The 15,773-nt window shown below is 46.0% G+C and overlaps 1 protein-coding gene across 4 annotated transcripts in view; it reads left to right on the top strand.

Annotated features, from left to right (window-relative positions):
• The window catches only part of LOC130524423 (chemokine-like protein TAFA-1), a 75,317-nt gene extending 70,306 nt beyond the window's left edge, over positions 1-5,011 (top strand). For 2 of the 4 annotated variants that reach the window (XR_008950143.1, XM_057030544.1), the window contains one exon: positions 3,827-5,011. Coding sequence is in view for 2 of the 4 variants with exons in the window: in XM_057030544.1 (XP_056886524.1) it covers positions 3,827-3,844 (18 nt within the window). In the remaining 2 variants the exon portion in view is untranslated. Of the gene's footprint in view, positions 1-831; positions 2,702-3,826 lie in introns of those variants that run through there. The other 2 variants (XR_008950144.1, XM_057030543.1) reach the window with 1 other exon arrangement.
• Positions 5,012-15,773: the final 10,762 nt, after the last annotated feature.

The following is a 15,773-nucleotide window of genomic DNA, read 5'->3' as shown; positions in this document are numbered from 1 at the left end:
TGGTATTATACATGAAATACTGCAGTTAGACAATGAAACACTTAGCTGCTGGATCGCTTTAGACGCACATGCTGCACCAGGTCCACCTCTCGGCAGAGCCCTGCTGTGTGTGCACACTGCGTAATGACCCGATCATTCCCTCCTCCTTTCATCCCCACCTTTGTTCTCTGTCCTCTTTTTCTGCTATCGGCCCCTGCGTGGGTTCGATTACAGCGCCTTACGCCGGTCTGCCAATCCAATTAGTCACTTATCTTTGACATGCTACTTTCGGCTCTCTGTGTGTGATCCTGGTTGTGTACCGTCATCTCATGTTTTGTAGTATGTTGTCGTGCACGTGCATGCGTGTGTCAGGCCCCCGGGCGGATCTTTTTCTGTTTTGGTGGTGCTGCTTCTTATCGGCGGACACTTGATACCCCGATTCGCCCGTGAGGGTCTTGTTGAAGCAGCTATCAGCACCCAGCGTAGCCCACAGACAGCTAAAAGGCCTTTTATCCTGCACTCTGATGCCTTTTTTTTTCTAAAATCAACATTCCTCACTCGCCCGCCTCTCAAGCCAAATTGCCTCATTTGTATTTTATCCATAACAAGCCAGCAAGCCCCCACAACATGGCGCCCCGCTCGCTTTTTCCTTTCTCGGCCGCTCAGTTTCATCCACCGGTTTTTCCCTTTGCTCTGAAACGTGCCGCCGAGGCAGTGGGAAGGCGTTCAGAAGCAAACTGTCCACTCAGACTTCACGCCGCATATTGACAACAACTGGCATGAGAAGTGAGCCACCACGCAGAGCCAGTGCCTGACGTACGTTTCCTTCTTTTCTTTCTTTATGTCTTTCAGAGAGGGAGCCCTTCGCTGCCTGTTGTGTAGCGGCAGGCCCTTTTGTTTGCGGAAGTCACAGTGAGGGCGAAGCTGGGAGGCACCTTTCAAAACATTTACCCGCCATAGAGCTGCCGCTCCGCTCGCTAAATAGATCAATCCCTTCCTTCCACCTCTGAACACGCACACACCTCAGGCGCGGCACACATAAGAGAGGGGCAACCAATCGCAGCTTTCTGCGGCAAATAGAATTAATGTTCCTGGATATTATGGGATGTGAAAGTAATCAAATCTAACATTACACTTGAGTTGTGGTAAATGCCAGGGCTGGCAGATGATAAGAATAATGCGTATCCATTTAGATTGATCACAGATAATTCATTTCAATTTACCGGGGCAAAAATACTCAGACAGGATGCGATACACACCTAACGTGTGTATTATTTAAGGGACAATACAGACACGTCGTTTCTGATATAACTGGTTATGGGCTTTATCAAATAGACTTTGGGGGGTGTTGAATTTAGCAAAATCTCAATCTGACTTCACATTGGTTGAACAGTTAAACCTCCCTTTTTCCTCCTTTTCAACATACATTTGTCTCTTGAACAGATGATGCAGAACTTTGACTAGATGGTTCAGACTACTGCTCCTTCCAGGACTTGAGTAATACCGTCCCATGGCCAGCTGGACTCAATTTGTTCTTCACCAAAACCGTAAAGGCTGTCATACAGCTTTTTACACGACAACACAACGTCCCGCGCTGTTTAAACGTGCCTCTTCTGAAGAAGCACAAACCAGTGATTTAGTATTTTGGTATTTAGTCGCGCTTTGACGGCCTGCGTTCTCACTCAGAGACGTCCAGAGAGGACACGTGCAGGGGGACGCATCTTGGGGCCAAAATCACACGCATGCGCCATCTGTGTGGCCATTTCAGAGAAAAAGTCACCTGCCTTCATCTCCGTCTAATTGGTGCAAAACCGGAGTCCGAACTCTCCCAGTGGTCAAGACACATGCGGCGTCAACGTTACCGATGACATCATCTGTTTCGGGTCTGTGTTGGACGACCTTTCCTCCTCCTTCAGACTGGTGCAGTGTCGTTTCCATCGTAGAAAAAAAACAGCGTTTTTGCTTTGTAATAGGAAAATTGCTCCTATCGAAATGTTTATCGGTGCAATGGCTGGATTGTGATTCCTGTGTATGTGAGGGGGGGGACGTTTTTAATCTCTTTCCTTTGTTTAATCCATTTTATATGTGACATTAAATGGATCTTGGTGTATTTTGCTGTCTGGCTTCGTCTGTTTTTTAGACTGTGATCTTTAGTCCTGTTTGAAGAGGTTCCTCGGCTGACGTGATTGATTTGTTCAGCACTAAATGAGAAAGGGGGAAAGGGTAGGCTGTGTTTGCTCGAAATTCTTTGGCTAAGGCAATTGTCCTTGGCTGCTTTTACTCACTGAAGTCTGAGTAAATTGCAATTTAATGCAGCCTGCAAATTAGAATGCAGATGGCTTAGCTGGCAGCACAGACAGGATAGGCAGGAAATCCTTGAGCAATCCACGGCTACCTGCTGCATTTGAGGAGATGGGGACCAAAAAAGAACAAAGAGCACCTTTTTCTTAGCGCGCTAGTACGCATGTGAGTCTAAATGACGGCATTTGCATACAAGGCCTGTTCTCTCCCTAACAAACCTCGGGTGGGCTGTCCAAGATGAAGAGCGAGCCGTTGTGTGCGACCTGTTGCCGCTAAATCTGGCAGAGGTCAACGGTAACGTTTTCATCAGCTGTGGGAGAGATCTCCAACCAGGTTCCTAAAGAAAAGTCTGCTTTGTTAGACTTTAACAAAGCTTGTGTAGTCGTCACACCAATAAAGTTGAATTTACTGGCAGACTAAATGGCAGGAAGACTGCATTTCTTCACAGAAACAAGTTTTGGTTTTTGTTTTTTTGCTTGATTTCTGCTCCATAACAAAAGAAAATGATATTAGCAGCAAAAAAAGTGCTGGTGGAGAATTGAGGACAGTGTTGACTCTGTAAATGTTGAATCCAAATTAATCTGCAGGAAATCTAACGACAAATATTCAAAAGAAGTCACTGAACCAGAGTAAGTTTGTGTTCCTGTGCAGCAAATCTAAAGGAACCTCCTCTGACTAAAGAGTCTTCTCAGGTGGAGGGAATACACAGATGTAAATGATCTGCTGTTACACTTCCATCACTATAAGATGTGCTGCAGAACCCTGGTGGACCCACAGGCCAGGCCCTCACCTGCCAAACCTGCTGAAATGATCATTGCCGAAGAGGATTGTGGGTTTGTAATTGGGTCCATGGTGTGTGAACTAAGCAGCTACTGCAATTAACTCGATTTTTAAAAAAATATCATTGTCAGTGTTTTTGAGGAAATGGTTCATGGTCATCAGGGGACTGAAGAGGAATGTGTGTACAGATTAAAGCCGCCTCAGTCTGAGCTGCATGCCAGCCAGCAGAGCCTTCACCGGCAGCAGAAAGGCTGAACAGTGTACCATTGATACGAGTCCAGCGCTGCCACTGACGCTGACGAAAAGCCCCGAGTTTGGCAGAATCCGCTCAGATTCCATAACAGATGTGCCGAACAAAAGTTGTTAGTTTATTTTAATCAGGTGGAAGGAAAATGAGACGGGAGCGCTGGGTGGAGGAGATGTAAATGAGGTGGTCGATGTGAAGTCATTAACACATCAGATGAAGCAGGAACACGTAGTATGGAAACGTACTGGGGTTTTTTGTTTTTGTTTTTAAATGAAAACAGCTCTTTTTTCCACCTTTAAATGCCTCTGCATCTACACTCATCAGCATTTTCACTCTTAATCTCTGTGTTTATAAAAGCAGCGGGAACCTGGAGGTGACACAAAGCCTCCGCAGTTCAAAAGACCTTTGCTTTAGAGGTGCAGGAATGGAGCGTTCCCCACTGGGTCTAATCTCCACAAGTCTTTGTTCTATCTAAGTGTGTGTTTTCTCTCCTCCTCTCCCTCCTTCTCTGCCTTGCAGATTCATCCCAGGACCTAACGGGGCGCTCCCTCCGCAGCTCTGCGTGCCGCGCTCTTCACCATATCTACCCTTCCTCCTCCTGCCGAACAGACTAAAACTATTACAGCCGCGCCTGCTGACTGGATTACCTGAGACCACAGAAAGGATATCCACCCAGATAAAAAGAGCTTTGCTCGTGTGGTGCCAGGGATTTGAAACCAGACTAATCCCGTTTGATCAATGGGCCCCATGTTGGTGACTCTCCTCCACCACGTTGCTGCGCCCAGTTTCCGACCTTTTCTCTCTCTCTCTCTATCTCTCTCTCTCTCTGTTTCGCTCAATTGGTCTCTGACTGAAATGACTAAACAGGGACAATTTATTGGGTCATTAAAGCACTATTTGATAGACATCAGGAGCCTGAGGACAGTGTCTGGAGGACTGAGGCCACGTTAAAGGAATTCTTCGGCATTGGAATGGGATTTTCTGGCCCAAACTGGTAGTCCAGCAGATAAAATGTTCTGCATAAACACTGAACTTTCAGTGCCAGGGACCCCTAACATGCTCTGATGACTCAAAGACACCTTGGAGAGCATTTATGGTTCATCTCAGCCTCTCTTTCATTCTCTATGATGGACATTTTTACCTCCGTTCAACGCTGTGCTCAATGTAATTTCATGAAGAATCGATGTACATAGGCATACTGTATATAAACACATGCTGTGCAAGCTCCAAAAAGCTGAAAATATATTTATGACTCTTCTGGCTGCTGATGAAGCGTTAGCCACTGAAGTAAGTACGTGAGTGGGACTGCTTTACAGTAAACGCTTGCATTGGGAAAAAGCCACCACAGTCATGAAAACAAGTCGTGGTCTCTTTTCGTCATTCCACGGTGTCTCTGGTCCAAAAATGCTTGTAGTTCCAGTGAAAATGAGAAAAACACTGTAAATGACAAATAAAAGCAGCGCTTACAACGACCCCTTACCTTTCCGCCGTGATCCAATTTAGGGTGCTGGAAGAAGTTAAACTATATTCAGACAGTTTTGGCTTCATTTCTCTTTGTAGGTCTGGCTTTCACAAACCAGAGAGGTGATTTATTCTAAACAGCAGCAACGAAATGAAGAAATATACAGTTATACCCCCTGTAGATACAGTAAAAGTACGTAAAGAACCGCCTTATGAGGAATAAAATGGTTTTATATACTGACAGGCCAAGACTCGTTCTTTCATATAACAAAAATACTGAATCTGGGAAGAAGTTTGTGGTTTCACACTCAGGCGCGCTGTTGTGAGATCCTATCACAGGTTAAAAAATGCACCACATGCAGAGGGTGGAAGGTTTTAGAAGTTGCAGCAATAGATTACATTTATTCAATTGGAATAAAGATTTCTAATATCACGGCAGACAGAATCCCTCCTTCCTGGCTGATTTGAGGAATGTTAGTTCTCCTAGAGGACGCACCACCGCACATTCATCACAGGGGGGTTGGCGAGCTGGGTGGAGGCTGGCGCCTCGCTGAGCGGTCACAGAAGGTACGATCAGGACACCCGCATCCATCTCTCAGGGACTTGCCAACATCACCAATGAATATGCAAAGTGGGGGAAGAGTGCGCTTTTTTTCTTCCTTATTTTCTCCTTTGGTGCCCAAACAGCTTCACTAAAGTGAGCCTGTGTGAAAGGAAATGACGAGTTTCAAGGTGATCTGCAGCTGTAAATCATCTGGATGTACTGTATATCAACGTTTGTCTCTTGTGCTGTGCCTCAGCGTGTGTTTTTAAGGATTTGAATTTGAAAGTGAAGATTATCCGTGCATTTTGTGCCTGTATAGAGAACCAGAGGATTTATTGCTGCCTATTTATGCCAGTTCTAAGTGTTTTTCTGCTCTAAAAGGTGCTTGGGGAATCAAAAATGGAGGAAGTACCTCTTTAAATTCTCTTCTACACACTCCACTGCACTGTGCAAGAAAGATGGAGTCAAGCCGCGGAAGGAGGTCCTGCTTCGTTTTTAGGCAGAGGAACGCAGTTGGAATTGATAATGGGCCCTCCACCTCTGCAGGTCTGTACGCTCTCCAGAGAGAGACATCCATCAAGTCCCGGTGCCCTCCCACCGAGACGCATAGACAGCCTCGTCCACATCACGCCGGACAGCTAATCAACACCTGACAGCAAGAACGGTCTTTTTCATACAGCTAAAACGTGCATGGGAGGCATCCAGCAGCATGGTTCTTAAAGCTTTCATTAGGACCTTTCAAGGGTACTTCAAGTCAGACGCCAACTTTTAGGTGTCAGAAGCTCCGTCTTTTTAGTGGATACCTTTTGGCTCTTTTTTGATAACTGCCTAAAGTTTGTGAATGGCTCTGCGCTTTGTAATAACATTTTTCACACATAAAAACGTGAATGTTCTTTAGCTAAAAGGGTCTTGCAGCGATGTTGCCAAAATGCAAAGGTTTTGAGTGATTTCAGCAATCCAGCAAGGTCACATTCTTTGAATAAACTATTGTACAATCATTTTAACGCTGACATACAGCATAAAAACGGCCCCAAAAGAAGCTGTGTGAAGCCGTATAATATCATGTAGGGCTTCACACCCGGCGAATGCAGTTTTTCTAAACCCACCAAACCCTGACAGACGCGGCGTGCCGCAGCGGTGCCCTCCTGCAATGCCGTTGTCTGAAACAAATGAACACACACTCTGATGCATAGACAATACATCACTGTCACAGTCCCATGACACTGCGCCATGGCCGCCAACCACAACACACTTGTCAGCGAAATGACTTACCAGTTTATGACTGTCAGCAGCTCCTGTAATAATTTATTTACACAGACAGACAGACAGACAGACAGACAGACAGACAGACAGACAGACAGACAGACAGATGTGGGCAAGGTCATCTGTAATGGACCACTTTTAGGCAGAAGAAGCAGTTGAGGAGGCAAAAAGACCCAAAAGTGAAAATCTGCATCATATTTGCCATCATGTATTTTGTTCGTCTTATTTAATATATATGATGTAGATGGCGCTGCCTGTCCTGGTTATTCATTTATTTTCATTTTGGCTTTCCTATCTTGTTTATTTTTCCATTTTATTGTGCTTCCTGCGTGTGTCAGCGTGTATCATAGCAGATTCCTACAATGTCACCACAACCGGCCGTACCAAAGAGGCATCTTCAGAAAAAATAAGCCACCTGCTACCAGAAATGAGAGTTGAGTAAGCAAGCTCTGCGTGTCCTGGCCTGCTACAGGAGAACGCCATCGAGATAATGTAAGACGCATTTACAGTAGCGACCCCCATACTTCACCACAGCCTTCCAGCTCATATGAGGACGCTTATGTGTCTTTTATGGAGCCATTTTCAGAGTGGAATTGTTGTAATGTGATAGATGCGCCGACCATAAAACGGCGCTCCCCAGACACAGTTCAAACCTCATTGTCCTCGTCCGACACGTTTGTTTTTCCACTACAACTCCCGGCCTTCTCGGGACTGTTTAAAATCACTCTGCAAATGAATAACTTAGCAAATGAGTGTCTGGGCTATCTCATCGATTAAGTGGTGCTTTCTTTGTCTCATGATTCATGGCCAGGGTTTGTGCACTCAACCACATAATCTTTTTTTTTATCAAGAATAGTCTCCACAAACAAGTAATGACACATGCAGCAGCGTTCTGCAAACACAACATGATAAATAACCAAAAACTTAGATGAGAAAGGAGGCTATAAACTTGCTTGCTTGCGTACCTGGAGGTTCCTCTCCATAGAGAAATTCTCTTTTTTCCAACAATGGCGCTAAAACAACTTAATCCTTAGAAGCTGCTTCTATATAAGTAAATGAGACAGACAAATTGGATAACAGTAATTTTACCCTGGCACCAGAGAGGCACGGAAAGTGATGACCACAAATGAAGGGCTATTATTAACTACGTGGAAAGTCAAATCACCAGAGCTTTCTTCTATCATTGACTGACAGAGAGCTCCACAGGTACAAGTCCTTTAAAGTCTTTTGTTGAAGAAATTTCACCTGTAAAAATCAGTCTGCTCTCTTTAGTCCAGGATCTTTTCTTCACTGCGACAAAGAGACAAAGAGAAGGAAACCCCATTGATATGGTGATGTGGAGTATTCCCCTCAAAGATCCCTCAAAGTGTTCACATCATGTGAGGCTAATGTGACCTTTGATCCCCAAAATCTAATTAGCTGGTTCTCGAGTCCGTCCAGAAAGGAATTTGCATCCGCCTGGAAGAAATTGCCCGAAGGCATGTGGTTGCCCCGACCGTTGACATCCAAAATTGATTTAGCTGATCCTTAAGTTCAAGGTGACGAGCGTTCTCCCAAGACTGCAGCACCACGTCCTTCGAACGCCGTCTCCCTCCATCTGATCCGTTTATCTGTGAGGCAACGTCAGTGCAAAGTTTAAAGAAAATCTATCGACGCTTCTTTTCAGAGATATTCTGCCCAGACAAGTGGACAACACAGAGACAGATCACCTCCTGGCCTCGCAGACGCACGGTTCAGACAAGTCCAGGCACAACTAACTGACTCCAGCAGATAATGTCCTCCCGTGGTCTATAACTCGGTGACGTGGCGTGAAACTTAAAAAGCTTGTGCCTGACTTGTGCAGCGGATAGAAAAAAAGGAACCGCGAAGCCTCCCCGTGAATCAGCTCTCTCATTATTTTGTTAATCACACTCGCTTATGTTCAAAGAAACCAATTTAAATAGTTGCACAAATAATTTGTGTCGCCAGGGTGAAAGAGTTGGGAGTCAAAGGGGGGCGTAATTAGACGGGACGATTCTGAAAACTAATACAAGATGTAATTAAGAAAATTAATAAGGTGCCAGCCCCCTTTCAGTGGCTGCTTCGCCCGATGATTAATCACAGGCCTGGCTAATTTGATTTGTGACAAGGAAAGGGATGACTTGGCAAGTCAGTTAGGAGCGCCCGGCCTGACAGCATATGACATTAATAAAACATGAAGACTGGAGCGGGGGAAGGGGGGCAAAAACCCACTTGTGATCTCTGTCAAGCTATCAGATTAAAGTCCGTGGATATAGATCGTCTTAAGACAAAAACCACCGACGGGACTGCGATGGTAATTTAATCAATTCCTCCGATGCATTCCTATTGACCTCTGAAGCTTTTGAATACAGTGGTAACATCCTCACCCGGAGCAGGAGACACGGAACAGCTACACCCCAAATGGAGGGGGTCGAGGAGGAAGAGGTGCAACGGTAGCGGAGAGCTAGACCAGCCGGAGTTTATAGCCTCATTTCTCTAAAGCTTGGGAGCCTTAAGCTGGCCGCCACAACAGAGATTAAGCTTTATCAAATAAAGGTCAGCTCTGCCTGATGCTGCCGTCGCGTGACGCGGCTAACCTTCAGCTAACCTGATGTTCGGATTCAGTTTATGCAGGGAGACAAAATGACATAATCATCCTAACAGGATGCAGCAGCAGCTTTGAAAAGCAGCTGATATTTGATTTTACACGTTGACCCCCCACCCCCCCATCCCACAGGTGCACGCTCCCCGACAGATTGATGTTAAAGCATGTAAAGTTTACAGAGGCAGATGTTCCGGGTGGTTCTCCTCTTCAGTTAGCAGGATCCCAGTCTTCCTCCTAATGGTGCATGTAGGAGAACCGGGCCTCTGCGTGAGCACTGAGCCGGGATGAGGAGTGGTCCCGAGTCTGACAGACACACCTGCGATCGTGATCCATCGCACACACGGCTAATTAAACTGTCATAAGCAGAGAGGATTATGCAAAGTAGCACCTCTGTTTCATCTCACATATACACAGCGTGTCAGGTGAGTCCCGTCCACACTATCGTAATCACACAGCCCATTAATAAAACCGACATTTATCAGGGAGGATTTAGAGCCTCCTACGGTCCCGATCCAGTAGGTCACACACTCAAGTTAGGCAAGCCAAATAATTGCAAGTTAACTTTGCAATTATTTGGCTGGGAAAATCCCTTTAGCGAAATGTGTAGTATCAGACCACATCCTCAGAGTTCATTTACTTCTCTTCTACTGATTTAGACTAATCTGATGCGCACTGCAAGTGGAGCTAAGAGACCCAGGTGATGCCACCAGTCCATCCACTCCAGCATGGATACAGACCAGTCGGACTGGAACTGGACCAGATGTTCTGCACCAGTGCTACAGCTCTGGGAGCCAGACGCAGGCTGAAAAACAAACAATAGCTGTGGTGTAGGAGGTCATAGTTCAGCGGTGCTAGTTCAGCGGTGGTAGTTCAGAGGTGGTAGTTCAGAGGTGGTAGTTCAGAGGTGGTAGTTCAGCGGTGGTAGTTCAGCGGTGGTAGTTCAGCGGTGGTGCACGCATCCAGGGACAAAGACAATAATCAGCTTTGAAAAACAATGTGTAAAACAACAAACAATAATTAGCAAAAGGATATTTGTTTAATAGGATGCAGGAACATGGATGCGAATCTATGACAGATTCGTTCCACTACTGCATTACATTTTAAATTATGCATGCTTCAAACAGACTCGGCCTTGTCATCCCTCAGGGAAAAGGAAAGAAAAAGGTGTAGGCGGCCTCTGATAGAGCGTCTTCGGAACAGAATTCAAAACATACGCTGGAAATAATTATGTGCTCTGACTCGAGATTATTACACATCATAAGTTTGACCGCATCATTTCCCTTCCGGTAGCCTGCCGTGTGTAAACCTCAGAGCGATTAGGGGGTCGACACAAACACGGATGGTTCTAACATTGGTTCCCAGCATGCTAAAGTCACTCTGTTTGGCTGCCGGTCTAATTTCCACCATGACTCAGCCCACTGACGCAGAAACCTCGACATACTGATGTCTGAGAAGCTCCATCGCCTAAGAATGTAGAAGCTGAAATGGCTTCTTTTCCCGAACAAGTGCTGCCCCCACTGACACGTGCTGACATCCTCCCTGTTGTCACGCTGTGTGGCGTCACGCCGCCGGTGCGATTGTTGACAGGAACGCCGGCTGCGACCTTGTCAGAGATTTTGCTTATTATCTTTCACTCTACTTGCTGCCACTTCGCCGTTCTTCCTCACCCGTCTGTCTCCTACGACTGGAGCGCGCTCAGGTTTTCTCGCTCAAAGGGGTGAAAGTCGTGATCTCTTGTTTTTGTATCATCACATCTCCAAAAATCTAGAAAATGTCAAATTCAGGTGAAGATAAACCTGACAATTGAAATGTCCTTTTGCCAAGGGCCGCTGAATGACACCATTTCTAATTCTTATTATGCTGCCGCATGTTTGGTATTTCTTTAGAATTGAGTTTCTTTGAGAACTTCACAGTCCAGACCTGATGCCTGCTCATTCAGCCGCTAATGCTAACAACCAGGCCCGCGTGTGCAAATTAGTTCCATAATAGCTCATAAATGTCACCAAATATTGACTTTCCTGTTCTGTTGAAGGCTTCTTCATTTACACACTAGAGGATTTTTTTATTTTCTTGAAAACCATTTGTTTTGTTTTAATACTGCACATTATTGGGGATTATAAACAAATATGACAAGCGGGGTTTTTTTTTATTTTCTGCCATTTAAATTATAGTTTGGTCTTTAATGTGCAGGCACAGACATGGGATCTTCTTAATTACATGCAATTATGTCTATACTCTAAAGTACATCCTTTCTGCCATTGCTGCTGCTGTCGCCACCAAGGTGAGATGCATTGTGGGATACCTCACTGTCCTTGATAAAAATGGGTGGAGTGGGTACACTTACTGGTACTTGGGACCTAGGAAATGGAAAAAGGACTTTGGCATTGACTGATAATGATATTGAGAAATGCCACTAGTCCTCCTGCTCTGCTGCCAACTGGTTGCATTACCATGACAACCACGCATCCTTTGAAGCCTGCTGGATCTGAATGGAGCAGAGACCCTTCTCCTACGTTTACTCAGCTGTCGACTGCATCATCTCACACTAGTAACAGCTACAGCCCAGGTTCACTTGTTTGTTAACTACAGGGAACTACCTGCACACACACACACACAAACACACACACACACACACACATACACACATTCACACAATCTACGAAAGGGGAAAAATAATCACCACTAGGGATGTTTTATCTGTATCCTGTATGTATATGCATGTTGTATATGTAGGTTAGCAAAATGCCAAATACATATCATTCCAAATTTGCATGTGTGCAAACTGAAAATGAACTGTGCACCAGTGAGTGACTATTTTGTGCAGATCTGTTATTTTGGGGGATTAAATGTTCCGTGTTCTGACAGCCTGAGGGAAAATGCTCTTTTTGTGTCTTGTTGTTTTGGCAAACGCTGCTCTGCGTCGCCCGCCAAAGGGAAGGAGTCCAAACGGTTTGTGTCCGGGGGGCGAGGGCCCTCAACCTGACCCTGTAGTGGTATAAGTCTTGGACAGAGGGCAGATTAGTCCCACTGAGTTTCTCTACAGACCTGCGTGTCTGTTGCAGCCCGTTATGAAAGTGCAGGGAATGGAGTGCACGCCTGAAGTGTAAAGGTAGCTGCTCCTGAGGCATCTTCGCAGTGTTGGTGGTGGTGTTGGTGCTCTAAGGTTAGATTTACAGCCTTCTATTGTGGTGTGACAGCAGCTCCTCATGCGGTTCTTCCTGCGTGAGGCTGTAACGTCTCGTCTGGGATCGCTTGTTCATTATCTTGTGAATTCTGCAGGGCATCAATAACAGTAAACCGAGCTTTAAGTGCAGCAATGAAACGCTGGCAAAGCGAAAGTGGTGGATTTCCTTTAAATAAAGTAAAGCCACTCTAAGGGCCGTGTGACTGTTGTGACACCCTCACAAGTCTTGCTGTAAGAACAAGTGCCTGTAAAACCGCTCCACAAACTCAGCAGTCAAACAAAAATGTGGCTTTCTCTGGAGAATTCTGAGGAAGAGCCATGACAAAATGTAACTTTATTATAATGATGAGGAGTCGTGAGACTGCAGGATCAGCCATAATGTTGTTTTGTGTTTACTCATAAATGATATAAATCTATATCTAGGCTTGCCTTAAGTCCAAACTGTTTGGCTGACTCATGAATGAGTGAGTAATCTTCATCTTCTGTGATGCAACCCGCTGAAATTTGTCCTCATTTGGTCAGAAAAAAAAACAAGCCGAGTGGACAGCGGATGGAGAAACATCTGTTCTGCCCAGACAAGTATTGGGGTTCGTTATCGGCCCATACGATATCACAGAACGTTGTTTATGCTTTGTTTATTGATTATTGGTCATTTCTCTGCTGATATTCAGCACAATAATGTGCAGCAACACTTTATCTTCCCGGTTGTGGTCAACCTTTCCAGCTGAGCCGTGTCTCATTAACTGCTGATTGTATCATTTTAATAATTAGTCATTAGCTGATTATTGTGTTCCCACCCCATTTGTTGTCAAAGAAATGTCTTAATTATACTGAGTGTGATGATTAACCCCTTTCCTCCTTCGTTCCTTAACTGGGCCATCGGCGATGAACTTTAAGAGCTAGCAACACTAATTGATTCCTCACTTCTAAATGTGATGAAATTTACTGCGCTGTTGTCTGATGGTGCTCAGCAGCCTCGGGGGCACAAACCGAATCGCCTGCATCGTTATAGACACACGTGTCCTTTTTTTTTGTCACTTAGCTGCGTGCGTGTTTCTGCGGCGACCTGATCCTCAGCAGAAAGAATCTGAACGATCGCAGGTCTTCCTAACGGGCCGGGCTGCCTCCAGTTAAGGACACAAAGCAGATGTTTAACTCCCCTCTCGCCCTCTCCTCGGTGAATCAGCTGACTCTGGGATATTAAGCACCAATTAACGCCGTGAGCTGACAGTTATTTTTGTCTCATTAGTTCGCCGTGTCACTGTGACTCACGGAACCTTCCCTCGAAACACCCGTCAACACCCCCCAGAAGACCTCTTGCGGTGGCTACGTGACCACCAGGAGCCCGCTTCACGTGCGGTCCTGCTGCTAGATTAACCTGTGCGGGCAGTGGGCCCAGCAGCACGAGCTGCCAGAGGGGTCCTGCGGCTCAGATATCCTTGTCGTGTAACACATAAAGGCAGTCAAAGGTCAACAGGTGAAGGGACAGAAGGGCCGCAGATGGAGCTGCACCGGCTGTCATTTCACCGCACGCCTTGCCCCGACCAGCCTACCAGCCCAGCCCCCTGAGAGGGGGGGGCTGGCTTCACACACATACACATATACACACACACGGGCTGTGCTGCACACTAACACATGCAAATTTGTGCAATGCTGCACAGTCAGCTTCCAAGGAGGTTTGGTTGCGCTTTGGGCCGTGTGTCCACGGTGACCCTGCCGGTAAGGAAGGGTGAGCAGAAGCTCCCTCCCAGTATTGTGTCATTTTTTATAAACCGAGGGTCAATATTGAGTTCCAGCTGCCCGTGTCCTGTCCAGAAAACCTTCTTTCCAGACCATCCAGCAGTATAAATGAATCACACATTAGTGATGGAGAGCTTCTTCTACCCTGCATACACTATGTCAATTGCATTTATCATTAGCAGAGCCAGGGTGTAAACAGGCTGCATCATTACCAAGTCTAATTACATTTGTGTCCAAGGTCTCACTGCTGCACAGACTCAGGCGTTTGAGCAAGGGCAGGCAGTCAAAACCGCCGCGTAATAACCAAACCGCACTAAAACCACAGATGCAAATGGGGCTTTTCAACCTCAACTGTAAGCTGCAGCTTCCACCTGCTGCTTCAGATCTCCATTTGCTCACACACTCATGTGCTGCTGGAGACCAAGGTGTGATGTGTTACATTGAAGTTAGTCGGCGGTAGAACCTGATAGCTTGACATTCGCACATCCTCTTGACATTTTGTTGCGAGCTGCCTTGAAACAGTCCAGTCAGGGGATTCTCTGCACTGCACATCAGACTTCATCAGAGCAGAAGGTCTGTGTAATGATCTGATGCGCGGTGATCAGCCGTGCTGTGCCCCGTACTGCCGGCCCGGTGACAAGAGCAGTGCACCGGTAAAAAGGTGTGATGATGGAAAGGTAGAAAAAGCTGAGCTGGAAAGAGAGACTGAGACATTTTGATCAGAAAGAGCTGTTTGGAAAATGCCTAAAAGTTATTTAAAATGTATATTACAGCCCCTGGTTTTTGATAATGTCAGCAAATACGTTCTCCCCCTCCCTTTCATCCCTTTTTTGCAGCCCTTCTGCTCCTTTTCTCATCTCATATGCTCTTGTCGAGACAATGTGTCATGCAACGAATATAATTGTAATAATGCAATTTGGTTTGGAGGCGGATTGAGAGAATAATTGGACTCAACCCCAACGATGTGACAGGCTAATGATTTAGCGTGGCCACTGGCTATTGTGAGAAGCGGGCGCTTTCAATGCTGCTGAGCTAATTTCCTCTGATGACGGTCTTAGCGCGCTGCCTTTGTGTCAGCACAGAGGAGCGCATGGCCATGAGGAGGACAGTCGGTGATGTAACCCACCCACCCGATGCCAAACAAGCACATGTCTCCTGTCCGGGTAGACACCACCCACTCTTCTCAGCTGCTTCATGTGCACAACGGGTCTCATCTGAAGTCTATAAAAAAGGCCAGGCTGATATACTTGCCCCCCCCCCATGGATACGTGAAAACCAAAGAGGAGGGGGCAGGATTAGCATATAGCCATCACAGCTAATTGCGATACATTACAGTGAGCCAAGATCAAGACCTCAAAATCCCGCAGCAATTTGGGCGAGGTGGAAAGATGTGGACGAGGACGACTTTGAAGTGCAAATGATTCTCCTGCCATATTGTGCAACACCAACAGACAGTCCGTTCAACTTTGTTCACAGTTGGCTTTCCACCTGTGTGCCTGTGTTACTTATACAACAACTACATGGCTGCGGGGCCGGCGGGCAGCCAGTCAGTGTCGCACAGTTGACGATTGAGATTTCTTTTCAGTTAGATAAAACACAAATAGGACTTCAGTCCAATTTCTCCCACTTCTGTAAAAGTGAAAACAACAGATAAGCTCGTCTCTGAATC

This window comes from Takifugu flavidus, chromosome 4 (genome assembly GCF_003711565.1).
Source record: "Takifugu flavidus isolate HTHZ2018 chromosome 4, ASM371156v2, whole genome shotgun sequence".
NCBI classification, from domain to species: Eukaryota; Metazoa; Chordata; class Actinopteri; order Tetraodontiformes; family Tetraodontidae; genus Takifugu; species Takifugu flavidus.
This window is presented reverse-complemented; position numbering and strand designations above follow the sequence as displayed.